Genomic DNA, 15,995 nt, shown 5'->3' with positions numbered 1-15,995 from the left:
GGCCCTGCCACTAGAGGTTTGAGTGCTTAGAGGGAGGGTTGAAGGTGGGCCTGCAAAATAACAAACAATCTTCTTACAAATACATGTGCATAAACGTCAAAGCACCACTGAAAAATTCACAGTCAGACCCACAGTGAAGTGCAGCAGAAGACTAAAATAAAAGAGACAAGCCATGCCAAAACACTGTTTAGATTAAACGACACGTTCACCACATTTTTAACCATCTTAGCTCTGGGAATATAAGCAACTTGACAATAGAATGACACGTCTACTTATGTTTAAAAAATACAGGATTAATGACTCCAGGTTTTCTAATTTTAGGCATTATTAAAAAAAAAAGCACGAAATCTTAAAATTATGTATATGTGGGATTAAAATTATTATTAATTTATACCAGAATGAAATTGCTTTCTAGATCTTCTATTAATGTGGGGATTTTTTTGCCCCCATACAAATTCTGTTAAGAAACTTGGGGGGGAGGGAGAAAAGAAATCTATCTACAAATTTTCCTTGAATTTTGAAAATAGGATTGTAAGCTTCATAAATTTCTGACGTTATTTTCCTTTTTTTTCCTGTGGCTTAAATACGTCAGAATATCAATTTTTAGAGCAATGTAGATTGTTGCATGCAGTGCGTACAAAATAAACATCAGAAAAGCCCTTTCTGAGGCAGAGATTAGACATTTAATGGCAGCATTGCTTATAAGAGCCTATGCAGTCACTCCTACCCTTAAACCTTTTATTTCCCTCTGTATCAATGTTGGCACAAATATTATTCAACACAACGCATGTTTTACAGGATATGGGAACGGATACAGATTGAAAGATAAAATAACCCCGAGGGAAGACAAGAGTTTTCCCTAATTAATGTCACCATTCACCTTCAAAAAGATCTCTAATTAGAAGCTTCAGAAAGCAGGCAGTGCAGGGGAGAACATGCAGTGAGGGGACAACTGCTCAAGTCAGCTGCCAGTGCTGCCAAAAGAAATTACTTGTAACACTCAACTAAATTAGTTCTGCATTAGGTTAGACTTGCTTTAAGGGTTTTGTTGTTGGGGTTTGGGCTGTTTGGTTTTTGTTTGGGTTTTTTTTTTTTGCTGTTGGATTGTTTGGTTTGCTTGAATCTAACCAACAAATAACACTTCACTGCAGTGATGATCTTGCAGTACATTTTGTACTTAACAGAGCTTTGCCATCAGGGACTCTGGATAAATGTAGAAAATCGACATAAAGTTTTAAAAAACAAATTTATACCTGAAATTTCAAGTCTATCGTCACATATTTTGTGATGATAGACTTGATATATTTATTCACTAGAGAACCTTGAAATATTTATTCATTATAGAACCTACATACTTATTTTTGAAAACCTAACTTATTTGAACAGTATTTGAGACAAAAATCCTCGTTTTGTTAATCAGTATATACACTAACTTGCACACAGAACTAGAACAGCCTCTTTAAAAATATTTAATACCAGTCTGTAGAGGTAAACTGAAAATTACCAAAGTCTGCATTCCTTCACAAATTACTATATATCTTAAAGTATTAAAATCAGTGAAGAATAATCTTTGCTAAAATTTCCTTAGATGAAATATTAAACACTGAAAAAAGTAACTTCAATTATCCTATAAGTATGTGTACAATTACCAGATATTTTCAATAGGTGACCCCCTTCTTTCTTCTTAACCCCAAAGAAAAGATTAATAAAACTGCTCATAATGAGTTAATGATTCAATCCATTCTCTTCCACATTCAAGCCTGGAAGGCCCTTTGCTGCTTAGGAGAATTTCTGAAGCAATTATTTTGGACCTGGCTTTCCATTAATTGCTTACTCTTGTAAATCAAATCATGTATTTTGCGATTGTTCCTCTCAATTTACTTCCAAGTTTACAAAACTGTTAATTGACAAGAAGTCAAATGTTAGTGTAAATTAGCAAGATTGTTCCCCAATTTGTCATTTTAATTTCTTCCAGGAGCTTAAAAAAGCAAGTTAAGATAAACCATGCAATGAAATGTTTTTGCCAGCAAAAATAAATAAGCTTTCTCAGGCTAAGGTTTGACTGACAATCCCCTAGACTTCTGCAAGTTATAAATTCTTTCTTTCGCTTAAATAAATACGAATCAAAAGTTGTTCTAGAAACTATAATTCGGAGTATATCTAGGAGTGACGAGGTGGAAAGGAAAATTCAATACATCTAGTGTGAACAGTATTATTTTTAAATCGTGCAGAAAACATACACAGTATGTCAGAATAGCATTTTGCTCTTGCTCTGACATCTCGAAAAGGAGTTACACACTTCCAAAACGTCCGCAAGTAGGAACGGCAACACCACAGAGGTTCTGTCCGACCACCACCTGGTGTCCTGCGATTTGTACTGCACTGCAGCCCCACCACTCACTGCCGAAGCTGTTCCAACCCCACCACAAACAGGTCAAACTTGTGTTAAAGGCAAAAAGGTGGAAGAAATGCATTGAAATAGTATTGTGTGCTTATTGCAAAAATAAAACTTCAGACATGAAGTAAAATTTGTACTTTTTATTGCCAATAAAACGAAGAATGCTTCTCAAAAAAAAAAAAAAAAGTAGGATTAAAAACTCGTTAAATGTGGTTATATAGAGATTTTTTTTATATGTATTTCAGACTACTAGTATATCTCCAGACATCAGAGAGCTGAAAAACATTATCACTTCATAGCTGTCAAAAGTTCACATGGCATACAACAGGTACAGGGAAAAGGTGTTATGGTATTAAAAGTAATGCAACTTTTCAGACTCCTTGAATTTGTTCCTATATTAATTTCATGGAATGAATAAATATGAAATTAGCAGTCATACATTAATTATTAGATGGCTGAAATACAAAATAACTTACTTGTAAAAAAACCCCAGAAAATAAAGGAAAATTTCAAAACATCTTTTCAGAAAGAGGTATAAAGTCACATTATGCTTTAAATAAAGGAAACGGGGGAAAGATTCTGGAATCTAAATCAGTTTATGGAAACAACTGGTAGAACAGTAAAATGATCTGATAATGTACAAAGTGTCGGTAAAATTATTATAAAATACTTTGTATTATATATATGTGTATACACAAAGTCTCAAAAAAAATTCTTACATAGTATTTTAACTATGCAAGTCCAGCCAGATATTTCTAAGTAATAACCAGAGCAGTTATTTTTCCAGATCAAAGATATTTTGTGATTTTAACCAGGCAGCAAGTGAGCCAACCATTTCTTCTCCATAGTCATCTCAATGATGATTTCTCACATAGTTGCAAAGTTTACATTTCATGTAAATGATTTTTCTCACACAAGAAAAAAAATAAAAAATCTTGATTTATAATTTTTTAAGTTTTGCTTCCATCGAGATCTTTTCTTCAGTTAGCTGGGGAGCAGTTACTTTCATTAAAGCTGTTGTCATCTTTTATCACTTTCTTATTACAAGGGTCACACTTTCATGGGGAAATAGACCAAATCTCAAATCTATGGTACTAAGGTAAAAAACCAGAAAAGGTCTTCAATTAATAGTGCATTGCCCTTCAGCTTTTGTGCAGTTAGTACAGTATCTATTAATTTGTGTACTTGTGAAACCATGCAAAGCTGTTCCCATCCACTCAAGAAATGGTGAGTTTAGAATGTAAAAACCTCGTATTTGTATTTATTTTTTTACCACTTAATGAGACATATGGAAGAACCAGTATTCCAGTTAATGGCAGAACAGGTACTGCAAAGAAAAGTAAGTTTATATTAAAAATAGTATTTTCATTAACAAGTGTTGTTATTTTTAATGATCTTATGAGTAACATTTTTGCAGAGATATTACTAAAAGCCTTCTTCAGATCACACATATTCTGTACTGAAAGTAAGACAATAATTAAAGAAAAAATTATCATGATCACTCTGAAGAAGAAAGCTAAGAATATACATCGATTCAACATTAGCACCTGAAGTATATTCTATAATTAATGCTAAAAAAGTCCTGTTTAAGAAAAAAGTCAAAATTTATGTTAAAGGCTGTTGTATTTTAGGCTGATGCACAAATATAAAAAACCATATTAAACCAACAGTTGTCAGCCTTCCCTTCCTATTACAATACTAGGAAAAAAAAAATACAGAGTGTGAGTGACATAACTAGGATTATTTAACCAAAATGTACAACACCTTTATGAGGTGTTTTTTAAAAAAATATAAAAAATTAAGTCTTTAAGTGTACGCAAGACAGGCGTAGAATCCTGAATGCCTTCAAAATGAACAGAAGAAACTGGATGACCCCAAAGGCTGAGATAACAGAAATAATATTTAAGTACAGCAGTATATACAATGTTAAAATTCTAGACTAAGAAAGCACTTGTACTTCAAATGAGGAACTCTGGTTGAAAATGGTGGTAGAGACTATAAGTGTAATGCTGGAGATGCTGTAATATGATGCAACCATGAAAAAATAAATAGGATGAAAGGATGTTTGCATATAGCATTTCCAGCAGAAACAGCAAGGTTTTAATGCTGTTCCTACACTTCCAGTCAGTTGTATTTAAGAAAGCTGATTTAAACAGCAAAGGTCACAGAAGGGCTAGAATGATGACAGGACAACTTGGAAGACATGAGAATGACAATACTCTAAATTTTAACAGAAAAGGTACATGGTTTGTTTAGTCCAACAAAACAGGAAATGGAGACTTGTATGATTGTTCTCTAGGTGGTGCCTTAATACAGACACCAATGACAGAAAAATCACTAAAGTTAAATGACAATGTTGGTAAATGAACAAAGTAATTTACTGTACTGGAGAAGATTTCTAATCCTGTTAGCAATGCAGTCAGACAACTTCTAGAAGTTATCAACAAATGCAAATAAGCTAATTTGTTTAGAAATTCAGTTTGATCAAGTGAAGAAGCAGATTGCAATCCCAAACATAAATACAGACTGGGCAATGAGTGGATTGAGACCAGCTCCAAAGAGAAGGACCTGGGGGTGGTGGTGGACAAGAAGCTCAACATGAGCCAGCAATGTGCGTGTGCAGCCCAGGAGGCCAATAACCGTATCCTGGGCTGCATCAAGAGAAGCGTGGCCAGCAGGTTGAGGGAGGTGATTCTGCTCCTCTACTCGGTTCTCGGAAGGCCCCACCTGGAGTACTGTGGCCAGTTCTGGGGCCCCCAACACAAGAAAGACATGGACCAGTTAGAACAAGTCCATAGGGGACCATGAGGTTGATCCGAGGGCTGGAGCACCTCTGCTGTGAGGACAGGCTGAGAGAGTTGGGGCTGTTCAGCCTGGAAAAGAGAAGGCTCCGGGGAGACCTTATAGCGGCCTTCCAGTACCTGAAGGGGGCCTACAAGAAAGCTGGGGAGGGACTTTTCATAAGGGCAACTAATGACAAAACAAGGGGAAATGGCTTTAAGCTGAAAGAGGGGAGGTTTAGATTAGATATTAGGAAGAAATTATTTCCTGTGAGGGTGGTGAGACACTGGAACAGGTTGCCCAAGGAAGCTGTGAATGCCCCCTCCCTGGAAGATATCTCCTTGATATATATACCTGGAAGATATATAGCTTGATAACTCTTGAAGAGTTATCAAGGCCAGGTTGGATGAGGCTTTGAGCAACCTGGTCTAGTGGAAGGGGTGCATGGATGAGGCTTTGAGCCACCTGATCTAGTAGAAGTTGTCCCTGCTGATGGCAGAGGGATTGGAACTAGAAGATCTTTAAGGTCACTTCCAACCCAAACCATTCCATGATTCTATGACATGGTGTCCACAGTGGCCTGGAACCACAAAGGAAGAGTTTTCTGGGTTTATGTACCTAACATTAGAGCTGTGAAAGAGAGTGCAAAATATGCAAACTTGTATTGAAGATCCAACCTCAACTCCATCACATAAAATTGATCCCTAACCTCCATGTTCATTGCATATGAGAGAAACAGACAGAACCATTAAAGATCATTTAGTTTTCTGCTAATATTAAGGAAACCTGGCTTAGCTTGCCTAACACTTCTAGAAAACCAGTTAGCAACGCTGCCCTCACACTGGATTTGCAATTAACGTGGTGCAAAACTTTATTTAGCTACTGTGCTGAGTTATGCAACTAATGAAATGTTGGTTGGTTGGGTTTGGTTTTGTTTTTTTAAAAAAAAGTTTTTTTGTAAAAAAACAACAACAACAAAAAAAACAAACAAAACAACAAAAAAAAACCAAACAAACAAAAAAACCAAAACAAAAAACAAAACAAAAAAAAAAACGGGCAGAAGACCTGCTAGATGTCCAGATAATAATGCAGGTGTAAGCTGGAAAGACTAATGAAAAACATGATTTTTTAAATGTTACAGACTAAAGACTTGACTGACAACACAATTAAGCTGAACGTGAATAAGCTCAGATAAGCTCCTGGAAAAGGCCTAGAGCAGGGGAGTTACACAGCTACTGTACTCATTCTGTAACTTTTGATTTTATTAGGATGAACTAAATCTGTAGCAGAGAGAGCAGAGAGTAAGATGTATCCACAAATGAGCTGGTATAGAGTGGAATATACTAACATTTCGGCCTTTTTAAGAACATTTTGAAAAGTTATCAAACTGGAAAGTCTGGACTTACATTGTAAAGATGTATGGAGAAACTTAAAAAATGTCTACACACACCTTGTCCAACAATCGTACCTATACAATTTAAATGACGAATCAAACTAGTTTTTAGACACCATATCCACTGAAAACCATGGGCAAGAGTGGTGTGCATTACATCAACTGCTTTAAACTTACCTTCTGTTCCCCTTTGCCTGAACACAAAGTTCAGACTTGATGGCTTCCAGTCCACTGTGGCATCTCAGCAAACACCATGGAACCCTGCTACCAAGGAACATCACTGGTGAATGAAGCCAGCTTACAGAGGGCTAAAGGGAGGTGGTTTTGTTTAAATATACAACATATTTTAGAAAAGAGTTTTATCTGTATGCCATAAAGGATAAAAAACATGAAACTCAAAAATCCTGTGCCTCCTTCTAAAATACAGATCCCACCAGCTGTCCACTTCATACAGACTGTCTCCATGTTCTAGCAGCGTCCCATGGTATCTCCTGGGGCCTCACAGCTGAGCAGGGACAAAGATCCGATTACATTTGAGGACAGAAGGTAAGCTTAAATTTAAATATAAATTCAGTGCTCTTCTTACTCTTGCTATTTAGGGAACTTAGAGCAAAATATAATACTATGTTTTAATATAATCACAAATCAAATAGGTAGCTGGATTTGACAAGCAAGCTTGTACTTTAAACTTTGATGTAAGGGATGTAACTCTGATTACAACTAATCTCAAAAGATCAGATAAATTCTAAACAATTCTTTTTTCCTACAGAAACAAAATTTCCTCAAGACAGTTTCAAAATTGAGATGTGTCTTATGGAAGTGAAAAGACTCTACTTTTTCTTTTAAACAGATTTTTGGGAGCAAGAGCGGAGGAAGACAACAAGGTGTAGCACAGTTTGTAATAAAGCGCAAGTGCATCTGCAATGGTGATTCTAGAGCGACTTTTCCAGACCCTGTTCCCCTGTCCTTCTGAGTCCTGTAAACAGAGACAACACTGATCTGTATTTACAGGATACTTCAGAAACTGATTATATAATTTAGAATATTATTGAATGGAAATCAACCAAAAAACCAGCACCACCCACAGACTGTAAAATTTTGGCATATTTGAAGCAGAGAAGCCTACTGACTTTAACTTAACAGCGGTACCATTCAACCTCTCACTCAGACTTACACTGTGAATCTGGCACCTTCCACCCTGACGAAGCAGTTAATGTAACTGTCATTAGAAGGCAATGCTTCTCCATTTTTGTGATAATACTGTATTATTTTGTTCCAATATAAATAAGGATTTTTTTTTTGTGTAATCCTTGATGTTTAAACACGAAAGAACTCAGTGTGTCGTTTCTTTCTAAGTAGTGGTGTTGTGTTGATTCACCTGTCTGGGAAACAGTTTGCAAGAACACCTAGGAAAATGTCTAACATCTCTGAAACCTGAATACATACTTAGAATAAAATATGCACGTAAATATTCCCCTTCCTGTAGAAAAATACAATTTTCTGAATAAGTCCATATGAAAGCTACACTATATAATGACAAAGAAATAATGTTCATTATAATCCATTGAAAGCTGATGACATACTAAGTGATGTACAGACAGATACAAGACACAAGCTCCTTAACCTTCTTAAGGAAATAGGATTCATAATTAGTTTCCTAGTCTTGCAACTTTATGACAAAAAAAAAAAAAGTTATCTTAGGTCAGACTGAAGGAACATCTAAGCCAGTACTGTGTCTGACAAGAGGCAATCAGTAGCAGACTGTTAGAGCATGTAAAAAAGATGAGGGAAAGGAAGGAAAAAGTCAGAAATATGTAATGCCAACAGGATGGTCACCATAGTAAAGTCAGAAGGAGAACAAATGAGTCTCCAGTGACAACTGTATCAAGAAACTCCTATTGTGAAAACGCATACCCTGGCAAAACCACTTTGTCTCTTAATGGAAAACAAACCTGTTTAAAAAAAGAGAGCCAAGGAATTCATTCAGAAGTTGCCAGTACGTGACAAAGACCGACGGTGGGACAGTAGTTCTGAAGCACAGCATCTGAACCATGTATAAAAAGCAGATATGTGATGCCAACAGACTTTTCTCTTTTACATTTTAGTGAGAGCAATTCTTCATTATTTCTGAAAACAAAGTTAACTACCAGTTGAGGAAATGAAGTATGAAGTTATAGCCGCGCTAACAAAAGGGAGCGAAACTGCTGAAGCCTTAAACTATACTGTAGCCTTTAGCACAAGTTTTCTCTAACAAGTCTACTGCAAAAACACAATTTGGCTATTTGTAAATTAAAAGAAAAAGATGAAGGGGTTTTTTTGTTCTGAAAAGTAGATTTACACAAATTATCTTAAAATTTATGGAACAAAACCTGTTATATGTCCTCTCAACTTGAAAGTTATACGTATCTAGGTCAAAGAACCACCATCAACTACAGCTGTAAGAGTAAGTCTCATATGGAAATAAGCTCTCTTCCCTTTCATGCACTACTAAGTGTCACTACAATTACTAAGAAGCAGCAGCATCTCGTTCATTTCAACTAAATGTAGATTGCAAAACTGATGAAACCATAGCATGAACCTTCTTTATGGATAATTCTACAAAAGCAAAATGGTTGTTTCACTGAGGGAAGAATGACTGATGTTTAGTTTAGCTCTTCAGTGCACAAGTGACTCATTAACGATCTGGCAATAGGCTGGGTATTTTCTCTGCCATTCTTTACCTCCCTCTAGCACTCACCAAAATGGAAGATGAGTGTGTTGGTGAACTGGGATGGAAGGAACTTTAATACCAACCTGCTTAGCACTTCACAGGTCATTCTGGTATTTTTCTTTTTCCATACTGTCTGACTGCAAGAAGAGGGAGTTGTCTTTTACCTCCTCTCCCCAAAGCTTTGTTTCTTCACCTTCTCTGCCAGACACTACACAGCAAATCACTGTATCGCACCACACACCACCAGCCTTTTTCTAGAATACTTGTATTTTTGTGACTGCAAATGCTTAAAAATGCTTCTTCAAAATATGAAGAGAATTTCTACATAAAATGAACCAACTTTTATTTAGCAGAGTATTATTTTATTTTTTCACCCATTCATGTACACTTTTATGAATGAGTCCATTGCAAAGTGTCCCCTCCAACCTCCCTTTTTATTCACTTTTGAACATGCATCAATGTCATAAGGAAAATGTGCTACATCTTGACATGTAATGCACCTGGTTAAAGGAAGGACAACTGTGGAAAAACTGCTGCTTGCAAGCATAGTCTGAAGACAGACTTACCTTTGCCAGCATTTCTAGGAGGAAGAGGAGGAGCGTCTGCAGTTGGAGAGGTGGGTGAATCTGTGCTTGTAGAAGCAAAAATCTGATTGGTGAAAGCTCCATAGGAGAGTCTTTGCTTGTCTCTAGGAGTGCTAAATGCAGGGTGAGTCATTTTGTCTTGGGGAGAAATGCTTGAAGAGTGACAAAAACTTTGGGGTCTTGGAGATCTTTCTTTTTTTATAGGACTAGGCTGTGAATAGAAAAATAAATATATTATACAGCTGTCTAAATACTAAATATAGTTAATGTGTTTGGGAAAGAATGTAAGAGAACATATTCTAGTGAACATGAGCATAAATTTTTTCTTTATTGGACAAATAAGCCCACATTCCTCCCTTTCTCAGCAATCCAACCTGCAAGATCCTCTCCTCTAACTGAAAAACAAGGATTGTGGCATCAACAAATCATAATATACACAAAGTTAGATTTATTCTTAAAGAGTAGCTACACAGTAATAATATGCTAAATGATATACTAATAAAAGCTTAGTAAAGTTTTTATAATACAAGAGTAATTTTCAGTTCAAATAGCTCAGACCAGACAGTTATCCTCAAAGATCAAGCATATTCCTCCATTGGTGCATATTAAAAATAAAATAACCACTTCTGACACATCAGATTTATTTGTTGACTGAACTAGCAATATATTCAGTGGTATGACTCCTTTAAACGTATATAATTGCTCTTTGAAGAAATTTTACACAGCAATTTTTGACTGCTGTATATTAATAGCTGCCTATGGAGCACGATCTGTTCCCCTGCAGCTCTGGTTGAGGCAGGCTGTTATCTCCAGTGCAGCATTAGTCATCCTCCTGAGGCCCCTTGCACAGATAATCATTTTGTTCTCTATTGTCCTTGAGGATATGTAAATTATTTGAGTTTCTGAATTTTTCAGTCCCAAGTGTCACAGAAAATGAAAAGTTGACCACATTTCTTTCTACAGCACCCATATAAAATAGGAAAGGTGTATTCCCATTTATTATGGAAACAGAGCACAGAGTAATTAACTGACTTGCTAAAGTAGGACACTGAAGCTAAGTTTTCACATGTTCTAGGATGGCAATTTTCCTATGCCCTCAAGTTTTGTCTTTCTATTACTTCTTTTTTTTAAATCAGGAATAAAGTGCAAAGCACAGTTTTAGAAAAATAGAAAGAATTGATTCGACAACTAGGTTTTTAATTAATTTATGGAAAAAATAAGTATGCAAGCTTTGGATTTCCTCCAGCTAAAAATGAACAGCCCAGAATTCAGAAGGGGATAAAATGACAACAAAGTAATCTGTATTTACTGTTTTGTTTTATATTATATTGTATGTCTTGTCAAAGCAAAACTTCTGAAATTCAAGTCCATAATAACTAAATTGACAAAGTGTATTCAAAAAGAATTTTGTCAGTCTTTAATACAGGCTTCAAAACTAGCTTTTTTCCCCAAAAAAAGAATCTGTAAGAAAAAAAAAAAAAGATTAAAATGGGTCTCTAATTTCCATTCATTTCCACTGAACAGAAATTTTGACAGATTTTGTGCAAAGCTGTGTCAGTAATTCATGCTCACCTGTCCTGGTTTTCAGCTGGAACAGAACTAGGTTTCTTTCTAGTAGCTAGAATAGTGCTGCATTTTAGTTTCAGCATGGGATTTGGTGTGAGAAGAACGCTGATAACAAACCAATGTTTTCAACTGTTGCTGGAAGTCAAAGGATTTCATGTTTTTCTAGTCTACAGGTGCAAGGACTTCGCAGTTGATGAATATTTAAATTATAAGCTAGATTGGCATTTGGATATGCCAATGGGATATTCCACATCATATAACGTCATGTTCAGTAAATTAATGAGGGTTTCTCTCTCTCTCTTGCTCTCTCTGGCTTTTGCTTGGGCGCTCTCGCTCTTCTGGGATTGTGGTTTGAGTTTCAGGATTGTCACTCCTCCAGGATCTTTATCCGAGAATGGGCTGGGCTTGGTGAGCAGGTGGTGAGCAACTGCACTGTATATCACTCATTTGCATATTTATTATTATTATTATCATTATCATTTTAAGTTTTGTTTTATTTCAATTATTAAATCATTCTTATCTCAACCTTTGAGTATCCTTACCCCCGCCCCCCCCCCCCCAGCTCTCTCCCCTGTTCCCTGGGGGGAAGGGGAAGTGAGTGAGCAGCTGTGTTTGGCTGCCAGCCAAGGGCCAGCCCAGTGAAACCACCACATTACCTTATCATCTAAGTCATCATCACTTTCATCAATTTCGTCCTGCCGAAGATTCCATTCATACTCTACATGGACGTGTGGGTTTAGTTTTCCTGCCTTGGCTTGAGAAAGCTGAAAGAAATAACAATTCTTGTTAAAATATTTGCTGTTCCTTTGGTGTCAGCAAAGTTAGTTTTGTAACGGTAAGTAATAAACTGAAATATTTAGAGGTTTAAAACTTTTTCAGACAGTAAAAATAAACCATTTAAGGGGAATCACACAAACATCCTTCATTTATTTGAGGTACAGAAAAACAGCTAACAGACAAAAAGGGAAGATTTTCTCAAAATGTGTAGAAGTTGCCATATTTGACAGGCATTTGGAAAGATGACATGAAGAGGAGGTATATGCATGAAAGCAGAATGCATCTGGAGCTCTCCACTGCAAAAAGGAAAGGCAAAACCTATTTATAAATTCCAGTACACACAAGTATTACCCCTTCGAAATCACAGTCTTTATACTGGAATCAAAATAAAAGGTATTTATCCTTTATTTAAATACTTCCCTCCCTCTCACTGGATCAGGTCAATGTGTCTTATGCACAAAATTCATCTTCTTTGTCAGCCCAAATAATGGATTCACATTCTTTAAAAATCTACTACTTCAATGATCAGCAAAAAAGAAAATTGCAGTTCATGGTTATTCTGAGCAGATAAATTGTCCTTTTCAATGCTTAGATTTACCCACCATTATTTATTCCTTTACATCCTTTGAAATGTAGTGTACTTACTACCTTTAACCATCTTCCCAAAATAAAATTTGGAAGAAAGAAAGAATTTTCAATCTGTTACATAAGTATTAATGTACCCACTTGAGTTGAAAGTGAATTTAATTACATAGTTAAGACTCCAGCTATGCAACAGAAATTAGCTTAGTACATCTACCATACTGCAAACGTCTAGATACTTATTTTGTAATTTTTTATTGCCCATGGTAAACAATGTGCTTGCTCATTACTTCTTTTTTAGTCTTAACCCTATCTTATTGCTACTTCTGAGAAAAACAGAAATAATTTTCTTCTTCAAAAATAAAAAAAGAGAAAAGGCATAAATTCTTTATATAGTTAACTGAAATAATCAGTGAGGTATTAGCCAAATTTTGATTACAATAATTGAAACGATAAACTGCTAGATGAGCTCACTGATAACATTCACTTGTTCTCATTAGTTCTACAACACAATCAGTTGGTACACATTACTGGCAAATGTTACTTTATTAAATATATACTGCAAAGGAAAAAGCAATTTATACCAATTGTGTGTTGTGCAGCTGATCTGTTATTCAGCTCCCAGAATACCAAGTTTGAGATACAGTGGTAATGATAACTTAAGTAGACCACATCCCCCTATGCCCTCCCCCTGCCCCAGTTCTTACCAGTTCCTCACACTGGACAGCTTTCACTCTTTTTGCTGTGTCCAGAGCTGTCTCTCCAGCTTGATTTACTACAAAATTAACAAAAAATAGAGCAATTCTTTCAGATGTCTAAACAATTAATTCATTAAGTTTCACTATTTTTAGCAGGGTTACTTCTGAAAGTGATCAAAAACATCTATTTACTCTATAGCAGCTGCAGCTATTTAAGATTCCACTCTAAGTGCTCATGTGTTTCATGTATCATCAGGTTGTTTCTGAACAGCAGCATCTGCTGGGACAGTTCCCAAATCCCTCCTAACCATTCTAGCTGAGAATATAAAAGAATTTAGTCATTTCAATCTCCACTCAACTCTTTTGCCAGTAAAACTCTTACATGAATAAGCAGGAAAAGCAAGAAGACAAGGTAACATAGCTTAAAAAAGGAAACTATTCTAAGAATTAGAGGGGGGAAGAAAAGCAAATGTTGATCCAAGTTGATTAACAGGGAGCAGTCTGACGCTTGAATTTGAAAACAGAGTCCTATTCTAAGATGACATTTGAACAAGAATAATTTTAAAACTTTTGAGCTATATGAAAAGATAGTATTTCTTAACTGAAGTTAACACAAAGACAGATTAAGAGACTACACAAATTCCAAACTTTCAACCTTTAAGTAAAAACTTGATGTGTCATGGCCTAAAGAAGACATGCAGTTCCTATGCGAGAGCTTTTATTTTTATTTTTTTATTATAAAAGACTCAAAAAGGTAAGAACAGTCTTCTGGCATCTACCTAGGAGAGAGTTCAATGGAAGGACCAATAAACACACTTGAGCTTCTCCAGACAGCTTTCCTATTTTCTTAATGAGGGACATATCTGCTAAAAAAGGTCACATCAAATTCTTTGACATATGATAATACTAGAACGTGTTCTAAAGATGTATGAAAAGGCCAAGGAAACCAATGGCTTCTGCCACCGAGCTATGAACTCAAATTTATGCAGTAGTTTTTTTACTGAGCAGTGGAGGTGAATGATGATGGTGAGGAAAGAGGGAGAAATACAAGTTCATACTCTCCAGTCTGCATCAACTGTTCAGAAAGCTTCCCTCCTGCACCAAGGACTGACAGAATACACATGTTTTATACACACTGATGACACTTAACTCCTGAGCCTGACAAGCTGGATTCATGGAATACCTTCCTAACTCTCAAAATATGGCAGGGAAAGCAGAGATTATCCTAAGTGTGAGCAAACAGTTTACAGAGAGTCTATTTTTAATTAAACTTTTGCTAAGCCATGATGAAAAATGGACTGATTTAGGTACAGCAAGTGTTATACCTATCTCACAGATGTAGATGCTAAACAGGAGAAGAAAGGCAGCGAAAAAGCTTATTCCTTTCCTAATCAGCTACAGTGGTGGCTAGAGCATGCTGGGTAAAGCAACAGTGCCAACTGAAATTAGTATTAAAAGAAGAATTAACTGTTGTGTACACAAAGCCTGCATATATCTAGAGTGGAATTAACGTGAGCAGCCATTTGAAGTATTGTAACATACAAGTACTGGATGAATTTACAATATAAATAACAAATCTAAATTCCAGGACATTTACAATGTGTCAGAATAAAACTCTGTGGAAAAACTAGGGTTTAGCATTAGTATTTCGTATTAGAATTTTTTGTCACTATTATCTTCTAAGAATTTTAAGTTCCATTTCTTAACTGAATGCTTCCTTTAGGTTTGTTGGTGGTAAAGTCTTCATCTTTCTAATACAGTTTTATTTTTCCCTTTTAAAAGTTCACTTAACATAGCAGGATGTAAACAAACATGGTTAAAATAATAGAAAGAAATTTTAGGAAATTGCTATTTCCTAGTTTCAAATAATGAACTTACCTACATCAATAGTTGGCTTCCCCCTCAAAAGCAATTTCAAACACTCAGGCTTATTATACATACTGCAGTAGTGTAGAACCGTATTACCCAATGCTGTTTGCTTATCCAGGTTTCCACTATACACAAAAGAAAAATCAATCAAGAAAAGTATAGTATGCTGTGCGATTCATTTCAGATCTAGCTTTCCTATAAATAATAAATGCACAAATACTTTATCAGACAAATATGAAATAGAAGGAGAAAGAAATATTTTTAAATTAAGCATTACTTTCAAAGACTATTCAGAATCGTTCCAAGCATAGTGGAACCTGAGCTGTGGTTGAAAAGGACTGAGCATCTACAGAGGCTCCTTCAAAAAAAAACCAACCAAAAACCACCAAGTGAAACTCAAAGATTCAAACCTAATCTTTTGTAATGTCATGCCAGTTGTTTTCCACCTGTCACTTTACTGGATTTTCTTTTTCAAACATGCTAAATTATCCCAATAGAAAGTATTTGAAAAACCATCTTGATAAAGTTAGAAGTGGTTAATAAGTTCCACACATTCAAGGAACTATGAAGAGCGGGGCTGTGAGGATGCACAAAAGAGTCATAAGAAGGAATGTAAGGATACAAATTGAGTTAGGGA

General features: G+C 35.8%; 1 protein-coding gene across 1 annotated transcript in view; it reads right to left on the bottom strand.

The window, feature by feature from the left end:
• The window catches only part of ASAP1 (ArfGAP with SH3 domain, ankyrin repeat and PH domain 1), a gene marked incomplete at its 5' end in the record, with an annotated part of 62,662 nt that overhangs the window by 16,828 nt on the left and 29,839 nt on the right, over window positions 1-15,995 (bottom strand). The window contains 6 exons of the mRNA XM_029085782.1: window positions 1-50; window positions 3,672-3,725; window positions 9,849-10,077; window positions 12,089-12,196; window positions 13,499-13,566; window positions 15,368-15,483. The exon at window positions 1-50 is cut by the window's left edge and continues 100 nt beyond it. Coding sequence (XP_028941615.1) covers window positions 1-50; window positions 3,672-3,725; window positions 9,849-10,077; window positions 12,089-12,196; window positions 13,499-13,566; window positions 15,368-15,483 — 625 coding nt within the window. The remainder of the gene's footprint in view (window positions 51-3,671; window positions 3,726-9,848; window positions 10,078-12,088; window positions 12,197-13,498; window positions 13,567-15,367; window positions 15,484-15,995) is intronic.

This window comes from Antrostomus carolinensis, unplaced genomic scaffold (assembly GCF_000700745.2).
Source record: "Antrostomus carolinensis isolate BGI_N321 unplaced genomic scaffold, ASM70074v2 scaffold7477, whole genome shotgun sequence".
NCBI lineage: Eukaryota > Metazoa > Chordata > Aves > Caprimulgiformes > Caprimulgidae > Antrostomus > Antrostomus carolinensis.
The sequence above is the reverse complement of the archived record's forward strand: the minus strand, read 5'-3'. Positions and strand labels throughout refer to the sequence as shown.